Consider the following 26292-nt stretch of genomic DNA (forward strand, 5'->3'; position numbering starts at 1 on the left):
TGTTTGATTCATCGGAACTCGTCGAGCACGAAACCGGCAAAACTATTTATGAACAATAAGGAGGCGTTGTGATGCGTCGCTCCATTCAGTTCGGCGCGTGTGACGCGGTGCAACGTGCGAAAATAGCAGCGGGCATCATTTGCAGCAGTGATTTAATGCCACGAAAAAAATCTCACGTAGTTCCACGAGAGACGTAAACAGAAAGTTATGCGTGTAGTAACCGCGGCCTTCGCCATCTCTCCCCCGTTGCCCAAATTAAAGCACCTGAATGTTCACGCGTGATTAACAAGAATGTAGTAGAGCGACGCGTACGAGGAGAAAATGGAATGTAAATGATGGTCACGCGTGATACGATTGCGATGGGGGAACGGATTGGTGTATGAAAGAAAAATGTCGTCGTTCGAGAAATATTATCGAGGAGAATTTCTACGGATAATTTGAATTGTTCTGCGAATTGAACCGGGCAAAATGGCACCGGTTGTTGAAAATAAAAAATAATCTTGAAATGGTTTTTTCCTCTATAAAAAAAAAAAAAAAAAAAAAAAAAAAAAAATGCACAAGAAACGCATTTTATTTTTTAATAGTTCTCGAGAAAATATCGGCATAATATAATATTTTATGCTGCTCATTTTCTACTCGCTCGTGTCAGAATAATAATAATTGATAGTAAATTCGTAACAATATTTCTTCAATTTGTATTTGTTAATTTAATTTAAATTAGTTTTTTTTCTTAAATTGTAAAGCGTAGAGAAATATTTTTCTCCACTTTAAATGAATTTTGAAATAATAATAAGAGGTTGATTGCATAGAATTTTATTTAATTTGACATAGATATTATTGAACGAGTAAAATATATATATATATATATATTCGTCGGTAAAAATGTCGTTAAATATAGCAACTGTAAAGATTAAGTAAATTTACCAGAAGACAAATTTGCATAATCGGGTCGACATGATAATTGACGTCTTGATACTTTCACGAGCGATGTTGATTTAAAAATACTCTTGATTCACCATGTAATCTAATCGTTCAATTAATATCGTGCAAAAAGGATTATCCGTGAATATTTTTCATTAATACCTTAACATTTTATGACCGTGATATAAAAATTCGAATTTTTTATTATTGAAAAATTTAATTCTTCTAGAAAAAAAAAAATAAAGATACATAATAAATTTTTTTGTACAAGTATTTTTATATAATGACGAGGAAATGAAATTTTTCGAAATTTGATACCGAAATCAAATCTTCTATGCACACACATGTATGCACATCTTCGAGTTAAAGACAATCAATAAGGGAATGATCATATGATCATATATTAGTCATCATCTCTCGTATAAAACAATATAACAATAATAAAAAAAAACAATAAAATATAACAGATAATTCAAATACGGAATCATAATCCAATCATCCACTAATACTTTTTATTGTTAGATCATATTTATCTTGAGAAACATTGTATGCATTAGTTTATTTTCGTATTCGTCGATTTATGATAGAAGATACATAGAAGATCCAATTTTTCTTTAAAAACTTAAAATATTTTATATTATTTACACTTTTCTCCTTATTATTTTTCTACCGATAATTTTTATAAAAATAGAAAATAATATACCTTATAAATAAATGATAAATTTAATTTATAATATTTGCAATATTTGTATATTGTATTTGCAAAAATCGTATCAAACAAATTTTTTTCAGATCTGATTTAAACTTCGTGAAATTTCGTTCTCGGTTTGGACCGCGTGCACGAATCCGAGCGTTTCCGGAAAATACCGAACAGTAACGAACTCCCACGAACAGTTGAGGGACAGCGTCGCGACAATCGCGACTATTTAAGCAGGATTCGGTGAGCCGCGCTCATTCTTAGGCGAGACATCGTGTGGTACGGTTGTACGTGGTCGAAAACAATATTTGCAATCAAAAGCAATCGTTCGCGATAGCAGTGTTTCTTATTGGTATACGAGCTCGTACATCTTTCAGTGGCTTTTGGTGTAAGGAAACACAAGTGTGACCTATACAAAAATCATGGCTGACAGTGGTATCAAGCGTAATATTCCTATCAAGCTCGGTGACTTCAGCGTAATAGACACCGAATTTTCCAACATACGGGAACGCTTCGACGCCGAGATGAGAAAGATGGAGGACGAGATGTCACGATTCAGAAGCGAGCTGATGAATCGCGAAAGCAACAACTTCTTTAAGAGTACTACCAGGTATGTTGCTACCGGCATTGCTGCCGAGACGCACCTAACCTTTTAACACGCGCACGACCGGTACAATTACTCTTTTACTCTTTTACTGGATTTTGATGAATTTCTGAAATCGAACTTTCGTTTTCATCTTTTTCGTAATAATAATTATTATCTGAAGTATAAAGTAGAATATTTAAAAATTTCAAAAAAAAATGTGATATGAAACAAAATTATGAATTATAAATATAAGATGACAAATACGAGATTGAAAATTAAACAGAAAATTTTGAAACCCAAATGTTTCTTACATTTCCGTTTACATCTATGGGATTATAGAATCTTTTGTTTACATAATCGCAACACCGTTACGAATACAAATGTTCCATCTAATATAGTTTAGCATGTGTTCAAGAAATTCGTCGTAATTAACAGTTAAAGAGTATTGATGATCGATGGTCGTGAAATTAAATAAGTATATATCAACGCTGCAAAAATAAGAAACATTTTTATTTTTTTCTAATGGCATTTATTCTCATTTTTTATTTCTTGCGTTCTCATGATTAAATATTTATTTGTTAGAATAATAAATAAATTCGATCGATGCTGCACTTTTATAATAAGAATATTATACGTATATATAATAAGTTTCCCGTAAATTATTATCGTTTAAAATACGTGTTCAAATCATCTGATCGATTGAGGCGCGAAGTTGTTTTTCAAGTCAGCTGATAAAATCAATTTTATCACCGATCAGGAAATTATAATACATACGTATATTTTACAATACATAGAGAAACATGTAAAACTTCATTCGTAATACATATAAATATTGAATTTTGAATTTAAAAATATTTATAAAAATTGAACAAGTATTGAAATTAATCGACCAGTCATTTCAAATCAATTAACAAATCATAAACATTCATTCCATACTCCAGGAGGCGCAACAATTATCCGCCACTTAATTTTTTCGTGAATCGATGTTTGCTCGATTGCACAACGAGTGTTGATTTTTAGCACAAATTAGCATAACACTGCATTCGCGTTACCTGAACTACCAGCATATATACACACGCTTTATACAGAGTGCTATACGAATAAGACGATGTTGATCATTAATATTCCGATAGTTGAAAAAAAATTCTTGGAATCGATTACAGAGTTCCATAATGATCGTGATGATATATAATATGCGATAAAAAAAACTGTTGTAATGTTATAAAAATATATTTCTTAAAGTTCTTTTGCATATATTTTAAATTTTTGATTGATTTTATATTATCATGAACAAAAATTCAAAGATGTATCGAACTATGTAATAAAGAAGTTTTCTCGTGAAACGATGACACATAACTGTTCTAGAATTTGCAACGTATTTGTTACGATGAAATAACGAAAAAAATGTGCTTTTATCGTTTGATCGTTGGTAAAATGTAAATTAAGGTCGCGACATTAACTTTTTTTTTTGTGAATGCATACGTATACATATTCGTTTCACGTATTTCAGTAACGCACCCGCTATTTATAGAGACTTCGTCAGTACGTTCGTTACGAACAACGGGCGAGAGGAGAGCCCTCTCTGGCGTGCCTTTCTCGCCCAGGGGGTAAACGAAAAACAAACGATTCCGTCTGACGAAAATTTGCACCTGCTCCTTCTCTCTCGATACACGCCTTCTCGAAGATCTGTAAAGTCTTTGTGTCCTTGAACACAGAAATTTGAATATATCTATTCGTTTTTTGATCCAAAGTAACATTTGAATTCCTAATTTCAAGCGAAGTTAACAATAAAGATTATTCTTTAGAATTAGAATGTTCGATAAGCAAACGTTTTTGTTTTCAAATCGAATATTTATTTATTTAAATTTTTTAATTGAAGATGACAAATTATTATTATTATTATTATAGTATTTGTCTATCCACTTAAATTCCAAGTATATTATATATAAAATTACAGATTAAGATTAATTATTCGTATAGCATTTTCATTTCTTCATTCGCTATAATAATATTTTTTTGAAAAATTTGGAACATATTTGTTGATTCGAAAATTTCTTGAGGTGCAATTCACATAAAATGGGACGCGAATTGGGATGGATGAAACGAGTGCGTGCCATATGCCACGGTTTTTGCATGCCAACACCGCAAAAGCTAACAGTCGTGTTATTTTAATAGGAGGCCTGTTCGATCTTGGATATCGTGGCTCGCTATGCGATGAAACTACTAATTATAGAATCGTTGTTCTAAATTTATTATTCGATTCTTCGAAAACTGGTATTTTTTTTTATAACATGATTTTCCAGGATAATTCAATTTAATCAGTATCATGAAAAAGTATCAAAAAAATTTTAATTTTCACCCTTATAGGGGATAGCAAAATTTAACGATTCGAAAGATTTAAGATCTCACGTTTCAAGGCGAATTTCGAAGAGAAGCTTTACGAAATAATAGCGGTCGTACTGCATGTTCACCCTCCAACATAAATTCTGGAGAATCCTCCTCGTTTGCCACCTTGGGGAATTTCTTTCTTCCCCTCTGTTTCGAAAAATTTCAGAAAATAACCTCAACTAAAATTCTACAGATTCTCGAGTTCGTGTTGGCAAATGTGTATCTAGGTCGTGCAAAATTTATCGTGAATATTCATGATTTTTTCTTAGATTTTTATCGATGATCTCGATCTGTGATTGAATGAAAAAAATTTGCTTATCCACCTTCGATGTACTTTCGTTCGTTTGTTCTCATTTGAGTATCTTTTTTTAGAAGAATTCCAAACGAATAAAGGGAGGAACCGTGTTTAAATAAAGAGACAAGGAATTTTATGTGCTCGTAAAACGGATCGATTAAATAATCCTCCGCCTTAAAATTAGATTCGAATAATCCAATTTAAAAAAAGTGAAATAGCGTGTAAGATTAGATTAAATCAAAAGATAAATATTATCTCTAGTGTTTATTTAGCATTTTATACACACTTTTTATATATATATATTCTTCAATTTGTTGATATCAGATTCTTTTGTCAAATTGAATAAATCAGTTGTATATTTTATACTATTATTTATTTGAATTACAATTTTAAAAATTTATAATTATTAATTATAATTCGGCAATAAGAATTCGTTAAATTGTACATTCTAACAAATAAAAACAAAATTTATTCCTTTATTGCATAAAATTTTAATAATTCGGAAATATTAAAAATCTTGATTAATAACGAACTTTATCGAAATTGGTTAGACATTGAACGATATATGACAATTTTTCATCTGTCAATCATTATGTAAATGAATGACATATGTCGGTCATTAGTCGAAACGATACATTGCATAATGGGTGACCGTTTAACACAACTTGTTGCAGTGACAAAGAACACGCTTCTTCCTGTAATCTCGTTAAATACTTCATAATACGGCATCATCGCGTCATCCAGCAAAAAACGTTCTTTTCAATACTATTTTGCATTTCCGTGAGTAGAGATGTTTTCAAATCGTTACTCGTTAAAAACAATTGATACTATATTACGACGTGTTACAATATTTGTAATTTAATCACGTTGGATATTAAAAAACACTTCGAACGATTCGTGATATAAATGACATAACCTAGAATGAACATAGAGTGTCGATTACATATCGCGCATATCATAATACTTTACAATAGTATTGACTTCTATAATAGCATTTTTCACATTCTTAAATCAAATGTACAGAGAGTTTAATTCTATTCGAAGAATATACCAATACCTAACCTAATCCTGACTCGAGCATACTCACCGTAAGTATATTCTCTTAATGGAATTTAAAGAATCGTTAAAGTAAATCCTCTTTTCTTAAAAGCAATGTTTATTGCGTCAATGTATATCCTTGACAATGACACGTCGCAATGGCGGTGTGTCCCCACTCGGAATCGTGAACTAAATTGCATTTGCAACGTGTGGAAAAGGTGAGGAGCTTGCGTTGATCCCGCGATATTTTGCGCAGTAATTTTCTAACCTCGTTGCAGCCGACATATCGAATCGTTCCTCTCCAATTTCTTTTCGATCGTGTCGGTAAATTACGAATTGTGAACTGATGGACATAATCGACCGGAATGTATATCCACCGGATCACAAAACAGTGATCAAACTTCGGTAGGTGGCCATGCATAAAAGCAGATTTGCATTTTTGCGTTTTTCGTTTGGCTTCTCTCCAGGCATAGCGTGAACTTTTGTATACACCAGTGATTCCCAACCTGTGGATCGCAAGCTATTTCCGACTTTTCGTTTGTCGTCACTTTTTGACATTAAATGAAATGACATTATGATTTTTAGTTGATTTTTTTTTAATATTTCTTACCTTACTTTATCGAAGGAGATCGCAAGTTATTCGAACATCAAAAAAGGTTGAAAAACACTGGCATGTACTATGGCGGCTGTATAGATGTCGGTACGGTTTCGTTTCGAAAGGAATATGCATGAACGTTTGCTTCCAAAAATTCAATACATAATTCTAAAACAATTCTATTATCGATCAAATTTGCAATCAATTTTTCAAATTCTTGTTACATTTTTATCATATATTCATCAATTCTATTCTCGTGCAAATAAATTGCTTTCGATATTTTTACATGATTCGCAACTTTGTAAAGAAAGATTTTGTGTTATATACCATCTTACGTGTATAACGAGAGAAGAGATAATAGCTTCCGTGCAACTTTCTCGAGTTTCCATAAAATATGAAATATCCTATTAACATCGCGTTTACAAGCGAAGCGTGGAAGTATCAGAAATCCATCAGAAGCTTTTTGAAATAATGCGGAGAAGGTTAGCCGTCAAGGTCTATGTTGGTTAAATGTTATAAATCATTCAAACGTTGTCGAGAGCATGTGGAAACCAAGTCTCGCAAGCCGTGTGTTCCTAAAATAGTGTCTACAATTTAAACGGTTAGAAAAATATCTAATTTTTGAAATATCAAATCTAAATTTCATACAAATAAAAAACAAAATCATTCGTATCATCTTATATTTTGTAAGATGAATAAAAATAATTTAAATAACGAATACATATTTTCAAAATCATTCCACTCGAATTTCTTCTCACTTCATTTCGATGTAAAAGATTTTTTTTAGGTTAGGTTCTATGCTCTATGCTCGTTAAACAAAAGAGAATATACTGTGTGAAAAATGTTGAATTGTATAAAAATTAAGTAAAAGGTATATCGAGTATATTGGATAATTTTAATTATAGATAGATTACTTCAAAATTTTTTATAAAAAGCTTCCGAATCTTCTTCAATACCAGTGTCTCGAGATTTTCCAAAGTTTCAGATACCCAAGAGTTTTAGAGTATCTAAAAATCAGATTTCGATCCATTTCTTTTGATCCCAAGAGTAAACGATTGGAGGAGGAAAGCAGGTGTACGGATGGATCGTCGTTCTGCATCGATACGTGGGAGGCGAATATGGACCATTATGAGATTCAACGAGTCACGTGGCCGTGGTGACGTAATCGGGGCTCAGGGACGGCTTAGCCACAAATAGACAAGTATCGTTCGAAATAAATGCTCCCGCGCGCTTCTTTCGAAAATGTTTTACACTATGCGTGGAGGATGAATCAGTCGAGAATACTGTTACTCGTTCCAAAATTTCCTTTTCTTGTTTTTTTAGAATGCTTCATTTGGTTTGTGACTCGATCAATTGGATCGTTTTCTATGCGATTTTAATCCCTTTATGGATCGATCAATGAATCGAAAAACAAAAGAAGAAATTTATTTTATTTGTAGAAGATGTTAAAAAGAAAAAAGAACAAGCAATATAATAGAACGTAGAAAAATGGTAAACAGAAAATGTTATTCGATCGAGAAGAAGAATTAATTTGCACGGTCACGCATCTTTTACGTATAATTTGAATGCGCATCACGCTCCACATTAATTTATACAGCAGTTTGAAAGAAAATAGGCCAAACGGAAAGATTAAAATTAATCCTGCCCGTAAACGATCCTTAAAACTTTTGATTCCAATTAACACCGCGATTTCTCAAACAAACTTCAAAGATCCTGTTTGATGGTAATTACTGTTAGAATCTCTGGCGAATTCGAGTGGCCGGTTTATTTATAACGATGATACCTGAATCAAATTAATTCAGCGTAACGTTTCACGGAAATCTACGATCCATCGAATGGATAGCAAGACGTATGTAAGCATAGAATTAATCTTCCGTTTAAGTTGCGTGTTGCTCCCTGTGTTGTACTTATCGCGAATCGATGCTCGAAACTTTGTGGACGAGCTTCGACAGCGGCTACGTACAAAAAGTATTTGTGTTACACGTATTCTTCGTTTTCAAACGAAGCATTTTTTTTTTTTATTTTCTTCTTTTATTTCATTTTAAATCAAAACAATCAAATTTTCATATCAATCAATATTATCAAATGATACGAAATATAACGTAATATTGAATTTGATTAATTAGTAAGTTAATGTGTAAAAAACTTTTATAGCTACTGTGTATACATTTGTTTACAGTTGAGACGGTGAATTGCAAACGATTAGCCTACCGTTTCACACTCCATATGCTAAGAAGCACGTGCATATACACATACACACACGCGCGCGCGCGCGTATACGAGTTTCTTTTGAGAGAGAACTGCCGCGATACTTGGTTATATAGTTTTGTTTGTGACGTGTACCTCGTTAAGAAGAAGAGAACGAGGACGTTGTTTCGTGACTGCACAAAGGCATGAGGTAATATTTTCTTCTTCGTAATTCTACTCGGAATTTTTCGCTTCGATCGAGATAAAACTTTGTTAAACTTTTAAAAATATTGACAATGAAGATTTATTACAAAAATCGAAGAAGAATATATCCCATTCACGATCAATTTTCTTGCATCGATCGATCGATCGATCGATCGATTTATTGGCAATGTCGACCGCCGATTTTTCTTCTCAAGCACCTTTCTAGGCCAAGTACAAATACATTTACATTCCATACCGCGAAATTTATAAGCCATTTATTGAATCCTTGCCAGGGATAAATTAGACGTCCTCAGTCCTATCTTTATTCTTTATACCGCGAAATTAGGATTGTTCAATACGATCGATGATAACTCGGCAAGAAAATTTTCATTTTTCTTTTTTTTTTTCATTTTAAAGCAGCGAACGGAAAACGAATCCTTCGAATTGAGAGAGAAAAAAGAAGATTGGCAAGAAGGAAAAGCTCGTCGTGCCTTTTCAGCTCGACTCGATTCGAGGGATCCCGGTTGACCTCTCGTGACTCGCCACGTCGAGATACAACCTTTCTCTTTAGCCGGCAGATAATTGTTCTCTATACTCCTCTCCCACGACTCTTTGCTCCACGTTTCAAAGACATTTTGCGATACTTGTTCATTCTTGGGAGGGCCTTTTATCCCGCGTGAAAGGGCGACCAAAGAGAGAGAGAGAATCCTCCTTTGCTGACCGCCAGCAATCTCCTCCTCGCCTTTGAACCAACGTTTGCGAAAATTTCTTTTTATAACTTTTCTCTTCTTATCAAGGAATCGGTCTCCGTTTCTGCGGAAAGTAAAGCAAAGTAAAGTTCAAGGTGGTTGATGATTTTTCTTTTTACCTTGGAATGAATGAAACCATCGTGGAAACGAGGTATTATAAAATCTGGAACAAATAATCTTATTTATCGTTTCCTTCCTTCGTAAAATTCCATTTTAATTTGCATTCATTGAAAAAAGAAGGTACACTTTTATAAATTGTCGTTTGATAATTTCTAGTATCGCTGCGGAGGATAATGAAACACGTTATGTCGCGCGACGACATTTTCCTCTTTTTTTATCTTTTTTTTTAAGGGCAATTCTTTCCTCGATCATATTAACTTCGTCCTTGATTCCAAAATTTTATTCGAATGTAATATCTTCTCAATTGTCGCAAGGAAATTCATCGATTGCGAATCGATCTTGTCCACTCTCGAGGAAAATCGTTACCAACACCGGTATTATTCTTTTCCAAAACAGACATTTTAGAACGCCCCCCCTGACTTATTACACATCGATTTCTCGAACAAACTGAAGAAGAACACGATTAATCGTGTCCAATCGTGTTCTATAAATAGGCGGCCTGGATCGGTGATAAGTTAATTCGTGACGGGTCGAGGATTGCTTTAGCGTCGATTAACCGAACCGAAATTAGTGCGGCATCGATCGGCTTTCTCGAGGGACAAATTTTTTTCTTCTCAAGTAATGGCTTTTCAATTTTGGCAGCGTTGTTCGGGAGAATTGTTCGAGTGAAAAACTTGTGAAATTGAAATTGTACGAACAATTTTACCTACAAACTACGTAGGAATAAAAATACATACCCCTCCTCTCCATTACAGCGTGTTTTACGCAGTGCAATTAAATCCGCGATCGCTGGTTGCTTACGAGAGATTACCTTAATTTTTTTTTTTTCTTCTTCTTCTTCTTTTTTTTTTCTTCTCTCCTTATAGCTAATTGGCATGATGCGGACACTTGGTATTAGCCTACTCTCTAATTATTGATTCGCCGAGTGATGTGTAAAATGGCGTTAAATGGCGTTGCATCGGCGGTTCCTAAATTTCGCCTCCTCTCTTCCTCTCGTCGAAAAAATCGAAAAAAATCGATGAAATATTTATTACCGAATTTCGAGAAATTAATAATGCGAGAAGGTGGGCAGAAATTTGGGGATCTCTCGATACGAAATTCTTCGTTGACGAAGAGATATTGTGTTTTACAAGATCGCTTTGCAAGTCGAGGAAGCAAAAAAAGAAAATTCCGAAAAACGAAGAAAGAGTATAAGACAATGACACGCTGTAAACACGGTTTATTTTCTCGACTACACTGGCCTTCTGTAACTTCCAGTTCTGCTATATTTATTCTTGCCGCCTCTTTTTCACGTGTAAATACGGATTAATTTTAATTCCACCCTTGGAAATGGAACCTTCTTCGAAACTCTCCCCTCTTCTCCACGCACTGTTTCTCGGCGACGAATTACGGATTCCAACATCTTCTCTCCTCGCAGATTGAACGCGATCGTTTGAAAATTTCTAAATTGTTTGTCGTAAAAAGTTAGAAAAGTTAGTCTCGTTCACGTTTGACGCCAGGAAGCAGTGGAGGTGATGATCGAAAGAAAGAAAAAAGAAACGAAAAAAGAAAAAAAAAAAAAAGCGAAAGAAGTTGTTAGCTGTCATTGGCAATAACAAAGATCGGCGGAAAGAGGAGAATTAAATGCGAAACTAACCACCGAAGTTAACAAAATAATAATTGCCCCCTGTTCCCCCCTGCTCGACTTCTATTCTCGCCTTCTGATTGGCTCTCTGCATTGGCACGTTGGTGACTAACTTGAAGTCGACATCACACGAGCACCAGCGAACACCGTACCTCGACGACCTCGAAGAGCGAAGGTTGGGACAAGGTCGATCCTGCAGCACCGCCAACGCGGTCCGCGTTCGACAGCTTCAAAAGGTGACGCTACTTCTGTGTGTGAAACGCACACGAAAAATGAAAAAAAAAAAAAAAAATACCTCGACAGACAACCTCGAATAACCTATTCCTTATTTATTTATCCCGCCTTTTTTGGTACACGATTTTTTTCTTCTTTTTTTTTTTCTCTCCTTCTCCTTCTTCTTCTTCCTCCTCCTCCTTTTCCTTTCCCGCTCGATGATCTCGATGACCTGATCCTCTGCTCGTGATTCGAATGCTCGTCGAAACGAGTATTATAGAGTGTTTGAAAGTACGCTTGTTCGGTGTCTTTCTCTCATCAGATCAGATTTTCTTCAGATCATCGAGAAACAGAGCCAAATGTATGTAATTTGTCTCTATCGTTATATACACAAATATTATACATATATAAATATTCTTTCTCACTTCTAATCGTAAGCCACCACCACAGCAAAAGAAGCACTGTGAAAGGTAAACGGGCACGAAGTTGTTAACCCCTTTTTTTTTCACGAATATTAACCCAAGTAGTTTAGTTGAACGAAGCTTTTTTGGTGGGGCTCTCCCTCCCGCACAACAACGATCGAAGCAAGCGCTACACCACAATCCCAGCTTCTCTAACCCTAACCCTAAAGTATGTTTGTTTAACCTAAGTTGATGCACTTGGATGGCACGAGTCGCCTCTCGTTTTTCAATTGTCGCTATTTTGTTTGTGTTGCCGTCGTCTCTTAGTGGGTAAGATTTCTTCGAACTTTGTGCACCACACCTCGGCTCCACACCCCTGTTAGGCGAACACCTTTTTTTTTTCTTTCTCTCTCTCTCTCTCTCTCCAATAATCATTTGTTTTCGACGACCACTTCGTTGTCTTGTTTTCTTTCTTTTTTTTTTTTTTTTTTTATATATATATATATGTTTTTTACTCGTCGTTGAGACGTTCGTAATAATAATAATAAATCAGCTCGATGGACCCGAGGGATCTGGAATCGATAATCGAACGAAATCGTGTTATGCGCTTTCAGCACAACAACGCAGAGCACTCAGAACAGTTCTCTGAGCCCTCCCCACGACTCGGCCTGGCTCGATGGGTTGAACAGCCCGCTCATCCAGGACGAGGGCGACAGCAAATGCCTGAAGCTTCGATTCGACGTCTCCCAGTACACGCCTGAGGAGATCGTTGTCAAGACCGTGGACAACAAACTATTGGTGAGTAGTCACTCTTTCGCTCTTCTACGGATTTTCCTTTTTTTTTTTATTATCCTCCACTCGAATTCTCGAATCTTTGATTCGATTTTCGTTCGTTGTAGTAAATTTTAATTTTCGTGTTGAGGGGGGGGATTTCTCGAATTGTCTCAGAGAGTTGAATTCTTGACTTTCAAATCGTGGGAGAGTAAGTAGGAGCAAGTCGGTAAAAGTGTTAATCCTTGTACGAATTCGATTGCACGAGATTGTTCGAATCTCGTGTGTTCCTTTAATTAATGGTGTTTCTCCAAAACACGCATTTAGTTGTTCGATAAATATATATTTTTTTTTTTTGGAAAAGCATTGGTCTGACAAGTGAAAAATTATCGATTCGTCGCGCATATTTCGCTTTCCGAGGATCTCTCGGCTGTTGCACAACTTGGCAACCACCGAATCTGCTCCACTATTTTACGCAATTGGCTTGTCTCGTATCACGGCTAACTTTGTGAAAAGTTTTTCCTCTTTACTTTTGGAGATCCAGTTCCCTTCCACAACTTTGCTCGAAACGATAAGAATATTCGCGGAAGTGTTTTTTCTCGAAACTTTCACGATCTTTCTGAAATTTAGAGATGAGCCATTTCGAAATTTATACTTTTAGATTCTTCTCGAGAACGTTGCATAATGTTATTCAACCCTGTTAAGAATGACGTCGAGAAATTTTTGCAGTGGAATAAAAATGATATATCGCGTTCTTTTTTATTTGTCCAGGATTTATCCTCAAAATCTCGGACCTAAAAAAGATGCTTTTTTCAATTCGATTCTGCTAAAAATTAAAAATAAAAATCGAAAAGTTTTCCAACTGGGTTCTTTTTTGTCGAAAAAATTATCGAATTTGTCCAGGATTTACCCTCAAAATCTCGAAATTAAAAAAGTTGTAGATTTTTCGAAAGTCAGACAACATTTTTTTTCAATTCGATTCTGCTAAAAATTAAAAATAAAAATCGAAAAATTTTCCAACTGGGTTCTTTTTTGTCGAAAAAATTATCGAAATGGAATTTGTCCAGGATTTACCCTCAAAATCTCGAAATTAAAAAAGTTGTAGATTTTTCGAAAGTCAGACAACGTTTTTTTTCAATTCGATTCTGCTAAAAATCAAAAATAAAAATCGAAAAGTTTTCCAACTGGGTTCTTTTTTGTCGAAAAAATTATCGAAATGGAATTTGTCCAGGATTTACCCTCAAAATCTCGAAATTAAAAAAGTTGTAGATTTTTCGAAAGTCAGACAACGTTTTTTTTCAATTCGATTCTGCTAAAAATCAAAAATAAAAATCGAAAAGTTTTCCAACTGGGTTCTTTTTTGTCGAAAAAATTATCGAATTTGTCCAGGATTTACCCTCAAAATCTCGAAATTAAAAAAGTTGTAGATTTTTCGAAAGTCAGACAACGTTTTTTTTCAATTCGATTCTGCTAAAAATCAAAAATAAAAATCGAAAAGTTTTCCAAAATTGCTTTTATGGAAAAAAATAATCACGGCTTCTTGTATGGCGGGGATCTGTCGAGGGTTTATCCGGCGACATGTGCATATTTCGAATGGACACGAGGAGGCGGGTCGAAATCACGACCAGGGCACGAAGAAGCATCATCTTCGTCGGCCAAGAACAGGAAGTGGCGGAGAATTTTTACGCGCCAGTTTACTCTCGCCTCTTTATGAACCATGTAGAACGTTCTAATTGCTCCTGTTTACGTCACTTCCCGGTAGGAAGTCGGCTCCACCGATTGAATCGGTGGTGGCTCTCGAGTAAGGGCAATTCTTATTTAAAACGTCTTCTTAATTGAGTGAACCGGGACTCCTCCTTGTGACCCGACGGATAATCCTTTCCTTGAATCAGTTTCTCTTCTTCCAATTGTAATTTACATAATCTATTCTAATTTTTGCATACATTGTATGTTTGTTTGAAATTTCGTCTGCTAGCTTGAAAAGTTGTTGTATCGATAAGTAATGAGTGTTTTAAAAATGCCGTTAGAATCGTTTACAAATGGAATAGAATTGTATTTGTAATACCTCGCCTATTCGAAATCGAAGTTTACTCGTAAGATAAATAAAAGTACGTGTAATTTAATTCTTCTTTCTTTCTGGAACGATGGTCGGTCAAGAATACATTTTATCTCGATTGTTTATCTTATTTTCGCTGCTAACGGATCGAATCGTTCGGCGACACGATGTGTGTATACGTTTCTTCCTCTCCAAATATCGATCCATTCTCACACATTCTCGCTTGTTTCTTCATCCATAGTTTCTTGCGTGTTGAAATTCGAAAGCAGATATTATACATATTCTGGAAGATATTCAAAAATTCTTTATTATAATTTTTTCCACGGAATGGAATCGAGACGGTAGACAGAAGCGAGATTATAGCTTCATCGGTCGATAAGATGTAACGACGGATAAGAAAGTGGAGGGGGAAGTGGAAAAGAAGAATTTCGCGCAGGAAGTCGGAGCCAGAAATTTTCTCCCAAGGCTTGCGCGCATGCGCCTCTCCTCTCTGGCTGGCGTTCCCGTCGACCCGGACGGAAATAACTCGCGCCAAAAATAAGTTTACGCCGCTCGTCACGCCGCGACGGCTTGGAATAATGTTCGGCCATTGTGGGCGCCTTGCGCGCGATCATTCCAATATGTCACTTTTCCTTTTCATCCACGAATTTCAGAAATATTGTACACGATGAATCGAATCTCTCGAATTTGATCGTGGACAATCTCGTAAAAAAACGTAGGATATTGACGGATTGTCCTTTACTCTCGATCGATCAGTGTCAAAGCAAAAATGTTCGAGAGAGAGAGAAAGCAACTTTTAACACTTTATTCTCAAATATATTATTCGTAATCTTTTTATTATTGCGATAAAAAGATTATCAAAGTTTGGATTAAAAGTGTATTTTCGAAAAAGACTGTATGATGAGTCAAAGCGGTACGAAATAGGCAACCTTTCTCAGGCCACGCAAAAATCGAATACTACCGTTATGCAAATGAGCGTTAGAGGAGGGTCGTTGTACCGCGACGGTCTGCCGCGGTGGTGTGTAATGGAAGGAAGATCAAAGTAACGGAGAAGAATTGTGTGTTATATATATATATACATATTGTACACCCAGGAACAGGGACGGCTTTATGTTCTGATTTCCTCGCTAAACAGTCGGCCCGTCGCCCCTGATAAACCTCGATCCTTTGTTTTTTTTTCGCTCCTCGGATCGAGACAATTACGGAGAGTGACGTTATTAAGGAGCCCAACGTGATTAATTTTTACTTCTCTTCTTTCTCTTTCCTTCTCGTTAATACTCTCTCTCTCTCTTTTTATTTTTTTCTTGCCAATATTTAATCGAGACTAAAAAAAAGTATCGTTACTTAAGAAAAAAAAAAAATTTTTTAATGTCTACGTTTCATTCCAGCTTATTGTATAACGAAACGCTTCGAATACCTCGCGATCTCGTTCCATTACTCATCTCTCGAACGCAGAGATGCTGTTTTCGGTAACGAGGCATGAATCGGCTCGATCTTCCTTAACCGGTCCCGCTCTCGAAACAGATTGGCCGGTGTTTTAATCGTGGTCAAGGTCCCCGATGAATTCAGGCCGTCTCTCAACCCGATACCGCGGTCCTTAAAGGGCTGCGCCAAGGCCGCGCACCGAAGGATGAGGCGAAGAATGCGATCTCCGCGTATTGTGCGGGTGACGTCATGCTCGCTCGATAAAGTAGCGCGGTTCGGGATAAGTAGGAGCGGGGACCGGTTTGTTCAGCGGTTTTATTTAAACGAGCAACAAGGCGGTGCACGACGCGGCCACTTCGATTACGAAACGCACGTTTTCCCGTTTCAGGCAACTGGGTCGCCTTCCACGAAGAATAGACCGGATCGATTTTCGATCTTTATCGATGCAGCTCGGTTTTGACGCGTGGACTCGATGTGGCGTGTCGAGTGGAAATAGGCGTTCGGACACACTACTTGTTCCTTGATTGAAACTGTTCTCACTTCGCCATTTCTGATTTATCGGATGCGAGATGATGGATAAGATGATGCTTCGTAAAGTCGTTGTGCGCAGGGTTTTAGTGGTATAGGGGATGTGCTCGGTTGGTAAGAAGTTTCGAAATGAGGATGTTATATTTGTCTCGAAACAAGTCGAAAAGTTTAAATCGTTTCGAGTAACGTTTCTGGCAAATTGTATTTTTTCTTATGCCAAAATGTAGACCGATATGCTAAACATGTTATTCATTTCTATTATTGCCAAGTTATATTGGGGTTATTTTTAATCGTATTAAGAATTACGTTTCTCATTTGTTTCGATATATTTAACATGCGAAAAAATTGCAAGTCAACTTGTTGTACTTACAATAAAGTATTAAGGGGGGAAAAAAAACATTCAAAATTTTTTCAGTGGGATCTTTAAAGTAATATTAAGTACGCAACAAAAAGACTTATTTTTTATTTAAAATAACAAATTTTAATTCAAATGACACATTTATACCGTTCATTCTCCAAAAGGTCGACTTTTATGTTTCTCGAGGGTTGGTCGTTCGAAGATTCGAGTCGCCGATGAAATTGTTAAGAAAACACAATCATTCCTTTTTCGGTCAAGGAGAATGTGCCATTAGATGGCCCGGAAAAGAGCCATCGCAACACCGACGTGTTAATTAATTAACTTTTTAGAGGTTTGAACTTTTGTTTCGCGTATCATTGTATCGTTCACAGAAAAGATGTGGGATCGTAAAAAAATTTGTATGGCTATATTTAGTTTATGACTCATGTTGATTGGCATTTTTACGAAATTTTCGTTTCTCGAAACGAAACGATCGTAAAACTCGTTTTTTTTCATTTGCCAAAAATAAGTATTGGGAAATTTTGATGGTAAAAATGAAATATTCCGACAAGCGAAAGTTTACATCTGATGTAATTATGAACGAATGACATTCAAAAACCATTTAAAATATTGATAGAGTAATAAATAATACATCCATATTTCTTTCGCTCTAAGCGAATAGAAAGGATGCTTATTATTATTATTTTTTTTTTTTTTTTAATCAAAAACTTTCTTAAAACGAAGACATTTTGATTATTTTAATCGAGCAATAACAAATAGTAGCTTCGAAAATCATTTCACAAAACCATTTCCAAAATATTCCAAGAATTCTTACCTTCTTGATATCTATTAATAATATTAAAAATTCGCAAATCTTTACCATCTTATCTCGCACGATAAATAATAAATTTCAAATTTACATTTTCAAAATTATTTCAAAAAAGATACTTGGCATTGTCGAAATATCGTAAAGTATTTTTATTTAAAATTTATCCGTAAATTTCTTCAGTGAGATAGAAATCGTTCGAAGATTCATCCAGTCTTCTCGCCATGGAACTTAATAATTCGCTTCTGAAGTGTCGTTAAAGCCGGTTGGCCACACTTTTGCGTAATCCTCACGGATCCGGTAAGACGATCCTCGTGTTGGAAAGCTTAGATCCGCGGCAGAGTTGAGTTACCAGCCGCATCCATTGGCGTCTCCCCTCGTAACTGCCGTTTTCCCCCGGGTTTCCCTCTGTCTACGGTTACCTGCGGCTCGCTCGCTTTCCTTTCGTTTCTGCTTTTCGTCTTTCACGGTATGGCGCCCCGATCGATATTACCGCCCGGCCAGGGAACGCATCTTTCCCCCTCTCCGCCTCTGTAATAACGTAACGGATGATTCTCACAATAAATTCGCGAGTCTCACTTTTATTCTCGAACTCGACCCGAGTCGAGAGGCAGAAAGAAATTAAAAAGAAATTAATCCGTTTAAAAAATTCTCCTTTAATCTCGTATAGATGAATGATCCGTGCGAAGAAAAACTTATTTATTATCTTGGACAAGCTGTGCTCCCTTCGAAGGTGCTCAACTTCAAACGAGCATGAACGCGATTTCTTTTCACGAAGTAAAGAAAAAAAATCGAATCGACGTAAGTTTCTCTCGATAAATCTCGGTCGTTGATAAAAAAAAGAAAAAGAAAAAGAAAAACCGTGTTTCGAGTTCGCGCTAATTGCGAGATCTGCGAGAGAGGAGGCGAGGCAGGCAAAGCGTGTCCCTGGCAAAGAAAATGCAAGAGGTGTGCGTGCAACAAGTTGCAATCTCCAATTACAGAATTATTTTAATACTCGGTTTCCGCGGTGGTTGGGTTAATCGACGTCGAGACCTGCGCTTTCACGCTTATCTTCGCCCGACGCTCGAGCTCCCGAGCGGATCCTGCGGGGAGGGGAGAGGGGTCGGCATTATCGCCGCAACGCGCTCTATTTACACGCGTGTCCTTTACAATTTTCGTCCTCTCCTTTCGACCGTCTCGCTTTCTCTTCTCTTCCTCTTCTTTTTCTCTCACGCTCGTGGATGGCGAGGAATAGAAACCGCGCCAGACTGGTTCACCCGTTTATCGACCGAGAAAACCGCGATTCTACTCTTGCTCTTCTCTTTCTTTTCTTTTTTGTTGTTGATCTCTCTGTCCAGTTCCACGTTTCGATTAAAAAAGTTTTCGCTCGAATGAGATGTATTAATATCGAGGTAATAAATAATTCAAGCTCGTTGAGAATCGATCAATATTATCGCCGAATATCAAATATCCATCACTACTTACTATTTTCGACATTGTTCCATCCGTTCGATCGATGAAACGGGATCCTTCCTCTCGTTCTCCCGTTGCACAACTCGGTAGACTAAGTAAGAGCAAAGCACCTCGGCTTGGCGCAAGGTTAAGGCCAGGTTATTTGGTTCGTTGGCAAACGGAGAACGCGCGGACAGATTGAACTGGTCCAAGAACGTCGCGGCACGATTACCCTCGACACGGCCACGAACCGGGAGCAGGCGAAACGAAGCAGCTCATTAACGCTCGTTCCCGTAACGCAATTAGCGCGACCCGCCTCGCCCACCCTTCGAACGCGTGATCGGCGTGCCTCGTCCCGTTCCTCCTCGTCTCGCGCGATTCTTGGGCGCGGTCGAACGCGTCCTCCACCTGTATTTTTTTTCTTTTCTCTCTTTCTTTCTTTTTCTCAAATCATAACGATTGATCGATAAAATTGAATTGAATTCGGGGAGGAGAGGTTCGATCGAATTTATCGTTTTATCGGTGTTGTTTAATATATTCGACGATACGTTTGAAGCTAAATTTAGAGAGATAGAAAGGAGTTTGCATAATTATAAGCGATATAAACGAGTGTTATGACGAGTGTTATCGCGAATAATAAGAATTTTATGGAAATTTTCGCTCGTCAAAAGAATGACGACAGAAAGGAAGTTTTAAAATGTCTTGGAAATGATCGCCTTGGTTACTAATCGGCCTATTATTTACGAGTTAAAGAGAACTAATTGTTAATTCATTTCGCGTGAGAAAGAAGGATAAAAGTTTTTCTATGTAAAAAGCAGAATCTTCGGAAAATAGTGTTTTCTTGCAATACAATTAATGATACATTAAAGACACGAAGTATATATTTTATATATTTGTTCAAAAAAAAAAAGAAAAGCAAATTTACGTAGCTTCAAGCGTTTGTTAATTAATTGCAAATCGACACTAACAATCTAATTACAATTTTTAGGTTATGAAATTCTAACCAAACATTTTTCCACCTCCGTTGCGCGATTTTTCAATTTTAATCAATTGAATTTATGTAACGCTCGATGAAGGATTTCTTTCCAGGAACGATATTAATTAAATTTAATTATCAGTTGACTAGCGATAATCAGGGAAATAAAATCAAAAGAAGAAGAAAAAAAATCTCTACTTCGTCGTAAGAATCGAACTTGTTATAAAAGATAATGATGCACGGGGAGATAATTGCCCCATACTCGAGATAAATCTTTCCAAACGTAACGTCTAAATATGTCGATGACATATACTATAGATTGTGTTGCGTATCGTGACGTAACACGCGTTAATAAGATTCATTTATACGAAAACCCGTAAGAAATGGCCTGTCATGACACAATATTTGCATGGCTGGTGCTCGAACGCAGTTATATTCGACGCTCGCAATGTCTGATGCAATGTCTATTTTTAATGCGTGTTTCGAGCATATTAGTTAGCTAAGCTAGTTGTCCGATTTTACGTGGATCCGACGTGGACGAAATGCAGAAAAAAAAAAAAAAATTCGATTTCGTGAGTAATTCGATCTTTCGAGTCTAAAATGCGAGGTGTTTCGCTCGTTGAAATTATATAACTTTAAATTATTAAAAATAATAATTTAATTTGATCGAAGATAAGGCTTGGAATTAATTAAAACTGTTTTCACATATCGATCAATGTTTATTTTTCTTTGACGCAGTTAAGTCTCGAAAGATCTATTTGTCAATAAATTTATAATAAAAAAAATGCTGAAAAAAACATCGCGCGATTTATTACCTTTTAAATCGAACAACGAATATTACTTATTATTAAATTATAAATCTTTAAACAATTAAAAAACAATTATCGAGAGACTAAATAGATAAGAAGAGAAAAAATGCTCGAGACGATTCCATTCATCGATCGCTGCTTCCCTCTTTTGAATCAAGTTTCACCGCGATAGCCAATTTATTTCCGAGCGAGGGAGGGTGAATGTCGTGTATATTCCGAGTATATTTTCAGATGGTATCTGAAAAAAGCATTTCACGACACTGAACGAATAAAAACGAAGATGGTGACGGATCACGCGATGCAGGAAAGTTCCGGAAACTTGGAACACCGTGTTGTACGCTAGAAGGACGAACGATAATGCAGGAATTGCAATTAGCGATAATTTGGTAAAGAAAGGGGAATAGAATCTGGAAAGCCTGTCTTCTTATCCTTGTTTCGAGGATAAAATTTAAACGATTTCTCTTTAGATGAATTTTTTTTAACCTTCGAAAAAATATTGTGATAATTGAAGTGAAGTAAATCGAGATGAAGCGAGTGCACGTGTACGTTGCGGAGCAATTTTTATTTTACCGAGTTATTTTTTCTCGAAAAATTTTATCATCCTTTTCGTTACAATTGAAAGTTTAAGACAAGATGAATTTGACAGAAATTTGTAAATTGTGACGTCATTCTCTGAAGTTTTAATATAATTTTGGGTTACATTGATGTTACATCGTCTCATCGTTAAAGAGACAATAAATGTTGAATGTGGATGGAAATATATTCCGAAACGCGTATACGCGGATATCGGTTAACGTTGAAGGATCGTTTCGATTGCCAAACAGTGGTGAAACGTTGGCAGACGAGGTGAGCTCATTGCAAATGCGGATGCTTGGCAGAAATACCTTTGAATTATCGTAACAGGTGGTACAATTTCCTTCTCGAACTATCGTGAACATACAAATTCTGGAATCTGTCTTCCAACTTTGTGATTATTGCCTTCAACAGATCATTTCGATAGTAATTTTTATATTTTGTAAAATATATGGAACATTTCTTATGCAATCATTCAAACGTGATAACTTTGTAAAAAATTACAGTGAAATTCTTTAAAGGAAACAATATTAATATCGATTGTAACTCCCACGTGATTAAAGAGATGGCCTAGAAATATCCGTTGGGACGAATGTTTTTTTTATTTGTAACTTTTATTATCGGTGAATCGATCGCTTTATCGTGGCATTGCTAATTTTTTATATCCTTAAGAAACATTAAGTTATGCGAAATTCACGTTATTTATATCTGAACATGATAAAAAAAAGAAAAAAAAAATCGTTCTTTGCTCGCGATAAAATTAGAAATGTACAGAATAATTTATTTTTATCGACGCGTAATTGATCTTTGTTCTTAGAACTTTATCCTCGACGCTTTAATCTCGAAGATAGCCAATCCTTTTTACCAACAATATTTGTGTATTATACTATTCGATTACTTTTTTTTTTTTAAATTAAAAAAATACCTTGTATATCGTGTATAAAGATGGGACAATTTTTGTCACGAATAGATTCCAACAAAACGAAGAAAAGATAGCTCGAAAGAAGAAAAAAAAAATAACTATTTCACGAATATCGATTTGGATATTTAGAGGTCGAATTCGTGGCGTCCGTTTGTCGCCATTTTCTACCGCTTATTATATTTTTCCCTAGATTCTCTCCTTCTTTTATCCTTGCACGCCATCTTTTATCGCAAGATAGTAACCAACCTATACTAGTTCCGGCCAATGAGCTTCGTAAAATATCCTCGTATTCCGGCTTTATAGCCGTTCCCTCTCATAACCTAGTTTCTCCGTATATCCATATTACTTGACGCGTTCTATATTTTACCCTTATTCTCCTCGTGCTCGCCCTTTCCGCTTCTGGGGATAAGTTATACGAATTTTGTGTACGTGTGCAGAATTCGTTGAATTATTCAACGGGGAATTGGATACGTACGCACGATTTTTTGTGAGATAATGTTCGTGGATTTGATATTTTTTCGTCATATGGTGGAAAATATATTTATTATATTATACACTATAAGTTGTACACTATCGGTTAAAAACTTGAATTTTATTCTTTTTCGTGTTAAAAACTTTCTGGAAATAATATATAATAACATAACAAAACTTTTCATCGAATTGTACAAACAGTAATGCAACTGGAAATACATTCATTTAGATCTAAAGATGAATCACATATAGTTTAGTTAAAAATAAATGTTCTCGGTGAGAAATTAAACCAAACTTGAAGTTTCTTATTTTTTTTTATAATAATTTTTTTTAAACAAGAACAAATAATATTGAAAATCATGATTAAGAAACTACTAAAATTTAATAATCGAAACGAAATATTACAACAATTTTTTGTATCACATATTATCATTAATATCTGTAGATATCTATAAGACATGATCAATTTATATATTCGTTTTTCAAATTTGTACTTTCAAATTAGGTACATTTTTCTTTGTTTTTATAATATTTTAGAAGATTTATCAATTGCTTTAAAAGTGTATTTATTCATTTTCTACGTTTACAATATTGATTATATATATAATATTTATATATATACTTTTTGTCTTATGCAAATTATTGACAGTATAACATCATCACGCGATAGAAATATGAGCACATTTGCATTTTAACAAGATAAGAAATTTGCCGATGTACATGTATTTCTATAAAATATGTTGCTAGTACGTGCCACCCTTGTACTTTGAATGTTACCGCATCAGCTGACCACAAGCAAAGCATGGTTTTTAACATGCAGCTCGCGTGATCATAGAAATGGGTCTGCCTGGTTGATTTATTAATACGGGACACTTAATCGAAGCGACGACCTGAATTCTTGCTCTTGTATGTACGAAAGAAAATTGATGCATTCTCCAAATGTATATTAATCAATCTATCTTCTTTTTGTAAATCTACCAAAAACGTTTTACTAGTATTGTATAATATTTTTTTGATCAATATTTTTGACGCCAATGAACTTTTATAGATATATTTCTCTTGTAAAGTTCGAAAAAAAAAAAAAAAATCGTCATTCATCCTTCGTATTTCGTCCTCGAACAGAAAATTTTTTTCCATTTTCTTGTTTCAGTATATTTGAAAGTTTTGTTGTATTATTTTTATTATTAAATTTTACTAGAATTATTGTAATGATATTAAGATTAAAATGAGGAATTAGATAAGAATTTACGAATTATCGTTACATACGAATTCATCATCGATTGTAGAAAATTATAATTCTAAAGCGTTTCATTCTTTTTTTGTCCAGGTTCATGCAAAACACGAAGAGAAGACAGAGAGCAAATCGGTGTATAGAGAGTACAACCGCGAATTCCTGCTGCCCAAGGGAACCAATCCCGAAAGCATTAAGTCTTCGTTGAGCAAGGATGGCGTGCTCACTGTCGAAGCTCCGCTTCCGGCGATTGGTACAGGCGAGAAGCTCATCCCAATTGCGCATCAGTAGATGCCCAATCGACCGCACGAAAAAAACGAATTTTTAAAATCCCCTTCGAAATTCCATCATTCGCGTGTCCATTAGATCGCTTCCTTCCTGTCTTTTCCATGTGAATCCATCAAATTCCCGTAAAATCCATTTTTTTTTTTGTAATTTTTCTTTATGTATTCTTTACGTTTCGTTTCTTTCCTTTTTTTCCCCCATTTTTTTTGTTCTTTCATTCGCTGTGAACACCCGTTTTTCTCTCCTATCGTTCAATTTACTCGAACGATATTTACTCCCTTCCTTTTTAATTCGAACGAACGTTACGAATTTTTATTTTTATTTTCATTTTTGTTTTGTTTTTTTCTTTTTTTTTCTTTCTTTCTTTCTTTTTTTTTTTTTTTTTTTTTTACTTTTTGATTAAAACGATCGAGATTCTATATCCAGTGTTCAAATTTCGAGATAAAAGATGTGGGAATTGGATTATGACAAAGAAATAAATATAATGAAAAAGCGAGGTTCGCAGCGAAATATACCAAATATATCTGCGAATTATAATTTTTCTCCGCATGATACAAGGAAATATAGAAAAAAGTGTATTCAAGCATCTTTTGTCCTTCGAACAAGTCAAACAAAACGTTCTAACAATTCTATTATCGGATGATAAGTATCAAATGTAATGTTCAGTCTTTTTAGAAATTTATATGTATATGTACATATATATTTATATATTTTTTAAACATAAATTCAAAGTCTTTTATGTTAAAAAAAGCAAAACATAACCTGAAAATATTTATAAACAACGATAATCAAATATTAAAAAAACGAGTTCTTTATTCGGAGTATATAAGATGTCATAAATACATTCAGCATTCATGAGATTTGTATAAAAAGATTATTCTATACATATTTGATATGCAATGTTTCTTTTTTCGATCAGCTTTTTATTGCTTTAATGTATGTATATATGTATATGCGTGTTTTTATGATTGTATCGACAGATGGTAACTCCGAATAATAAAAAAAATCGATTTGTAGATCAGGTTATGATCAACAAAAAAAAAATACGAACATATATATATATATACATACATACATAAATAAATAATGATGATTATAGTATAAACGACGCATGGACGTTGTATAATGGTAGGAAAATGAAAGATATTTGATAAATTATTCTCTTTTTGGTACCAAGTAGCTTTTTTGACGCTTTGATATGATACTTTCTTTTTAGAAATAATACTTTTTTCTTGAAAACACGCATTGCCTTTAATATAAAAAGAAAAAATAAAACAAAAAAAAAATATAACTCTTGATAGATTGTGCTTCGTGAAAAATTCGAACAGCGTAGAAAAAAACATTGTGAAATTATTGTGCACCAAGTTCGTTGAGAAAAAGGAATATGATACGCGATCATAACGCAAAAAGGAAAGTGATCTTTTGTGAAACGAATATTTATGTATGTGTTAGTTTTTAGGTGTACTACATTAAAAGACTATAACACAAGAATGCTTAAAATATGTTAAGCATTGTAATGATTATTATTATTATTATTTATGAATATTTTACTATTGTCGAGATACGTATGATATTTAAAAGGTAATGCGAACAATGTGAAAGTTTAAATAAAAATAAACTTTAAAGATAA

At 35.0% G+C, this 26292-nt stretch overlaps 1 protein-coding gene and 2 long non-coding RNA genes across 8 annotated transcripts; 1 reads left to right on the top strand and 2 right to left on the bottom strand.

The window, feature by feature from the left end:
• The first annotated feature begins 88 nt into the window (after positions 1-88).
• On the top strand, positions 89-26292 carry LOC100867320 (heat shock protein beta-1). 3 transcript variants are annotated; one of them, XM_086911319.1, is made up of 5 exons: positions 89-193; positions 1714-2228; positions 11524-11640; positions 12633-12816; positions 24474-26292. In XM_086911319.1, the coding sequence occupies exons 2-5, from the start codon at positions 2041-2043 to the stop codon at positions 24666-24668; spliced, it is 684 nt and encodes a 227-aa protein (XP_086767445.1). In that variant the 5' UTR covers positions 89-193; positions 1714-2040; the 3' UTR covers positions 24669-26292. The 3 variants fall into 3 exon arrangements, with proteins under 3 accessions (XP_086767445.1, XP_086767446.1, XP_086767447.1); XM_086911321.1 differs by lacking the exons at positions 89-193; positions 1714-2228 and adding an exon at positions 6194-6330; XM_086911320.1 differs by lacking the exons at positions 89-193; positions 11524-11640 and having other exon boundaries at positions 1830-2228.
• On the bottom strand, positions 5242-7106 carry LOC105735510 (uncharacterized). 4 transcript variants are annotated; one of them, XR_015293046.1, is made up of 3 exons: positions 6848-7106; positions 5975-6688; positions 5242-5803 (listed from the first exon to the last, which is right to left on the bottom strand). It is a non-coding gene; the product is annotated as an uncharacterized LOC105735510 (long non-coding RNA). The 4 variants fall into 4 exon arrangements; XR_015293047.1 differs by having other exon boundaries at positions 5975-6431; positions 6536-7106; XR_015293044.1 differs by having other exon boundaries at positions 5975-6445; positions 6536-7106.
• LOC147657186 (uncharacterized) lies at positions 17238-19681 on the bottom strand. The gene is made up of 2 exons (XR_015293051.1): positions 19429-19681; positions 17238-18492 (listed from the first exon to the last, which is right to left on the bottom strand). It is a non-coding gene; the product is annotated as an uncharacterized LOC147657186 (long non-coding RNA).

This window comes from Apis florea, unplaced genomic scaffold (genome assembly GCF_048593485.1).
Source record: "Apis florea isolate Af1SG1 unplaced genomic scaffold, ASM4859348v1 contig_3203_pilon, whole genome shotgun sequence".
Taxonomy (NCBI): domain Eukaryota; kingdom Metazoa; phylum Arthropoda; class Insecta; order Hymenoptera; family Apidae; genus Apis; species Apis florea.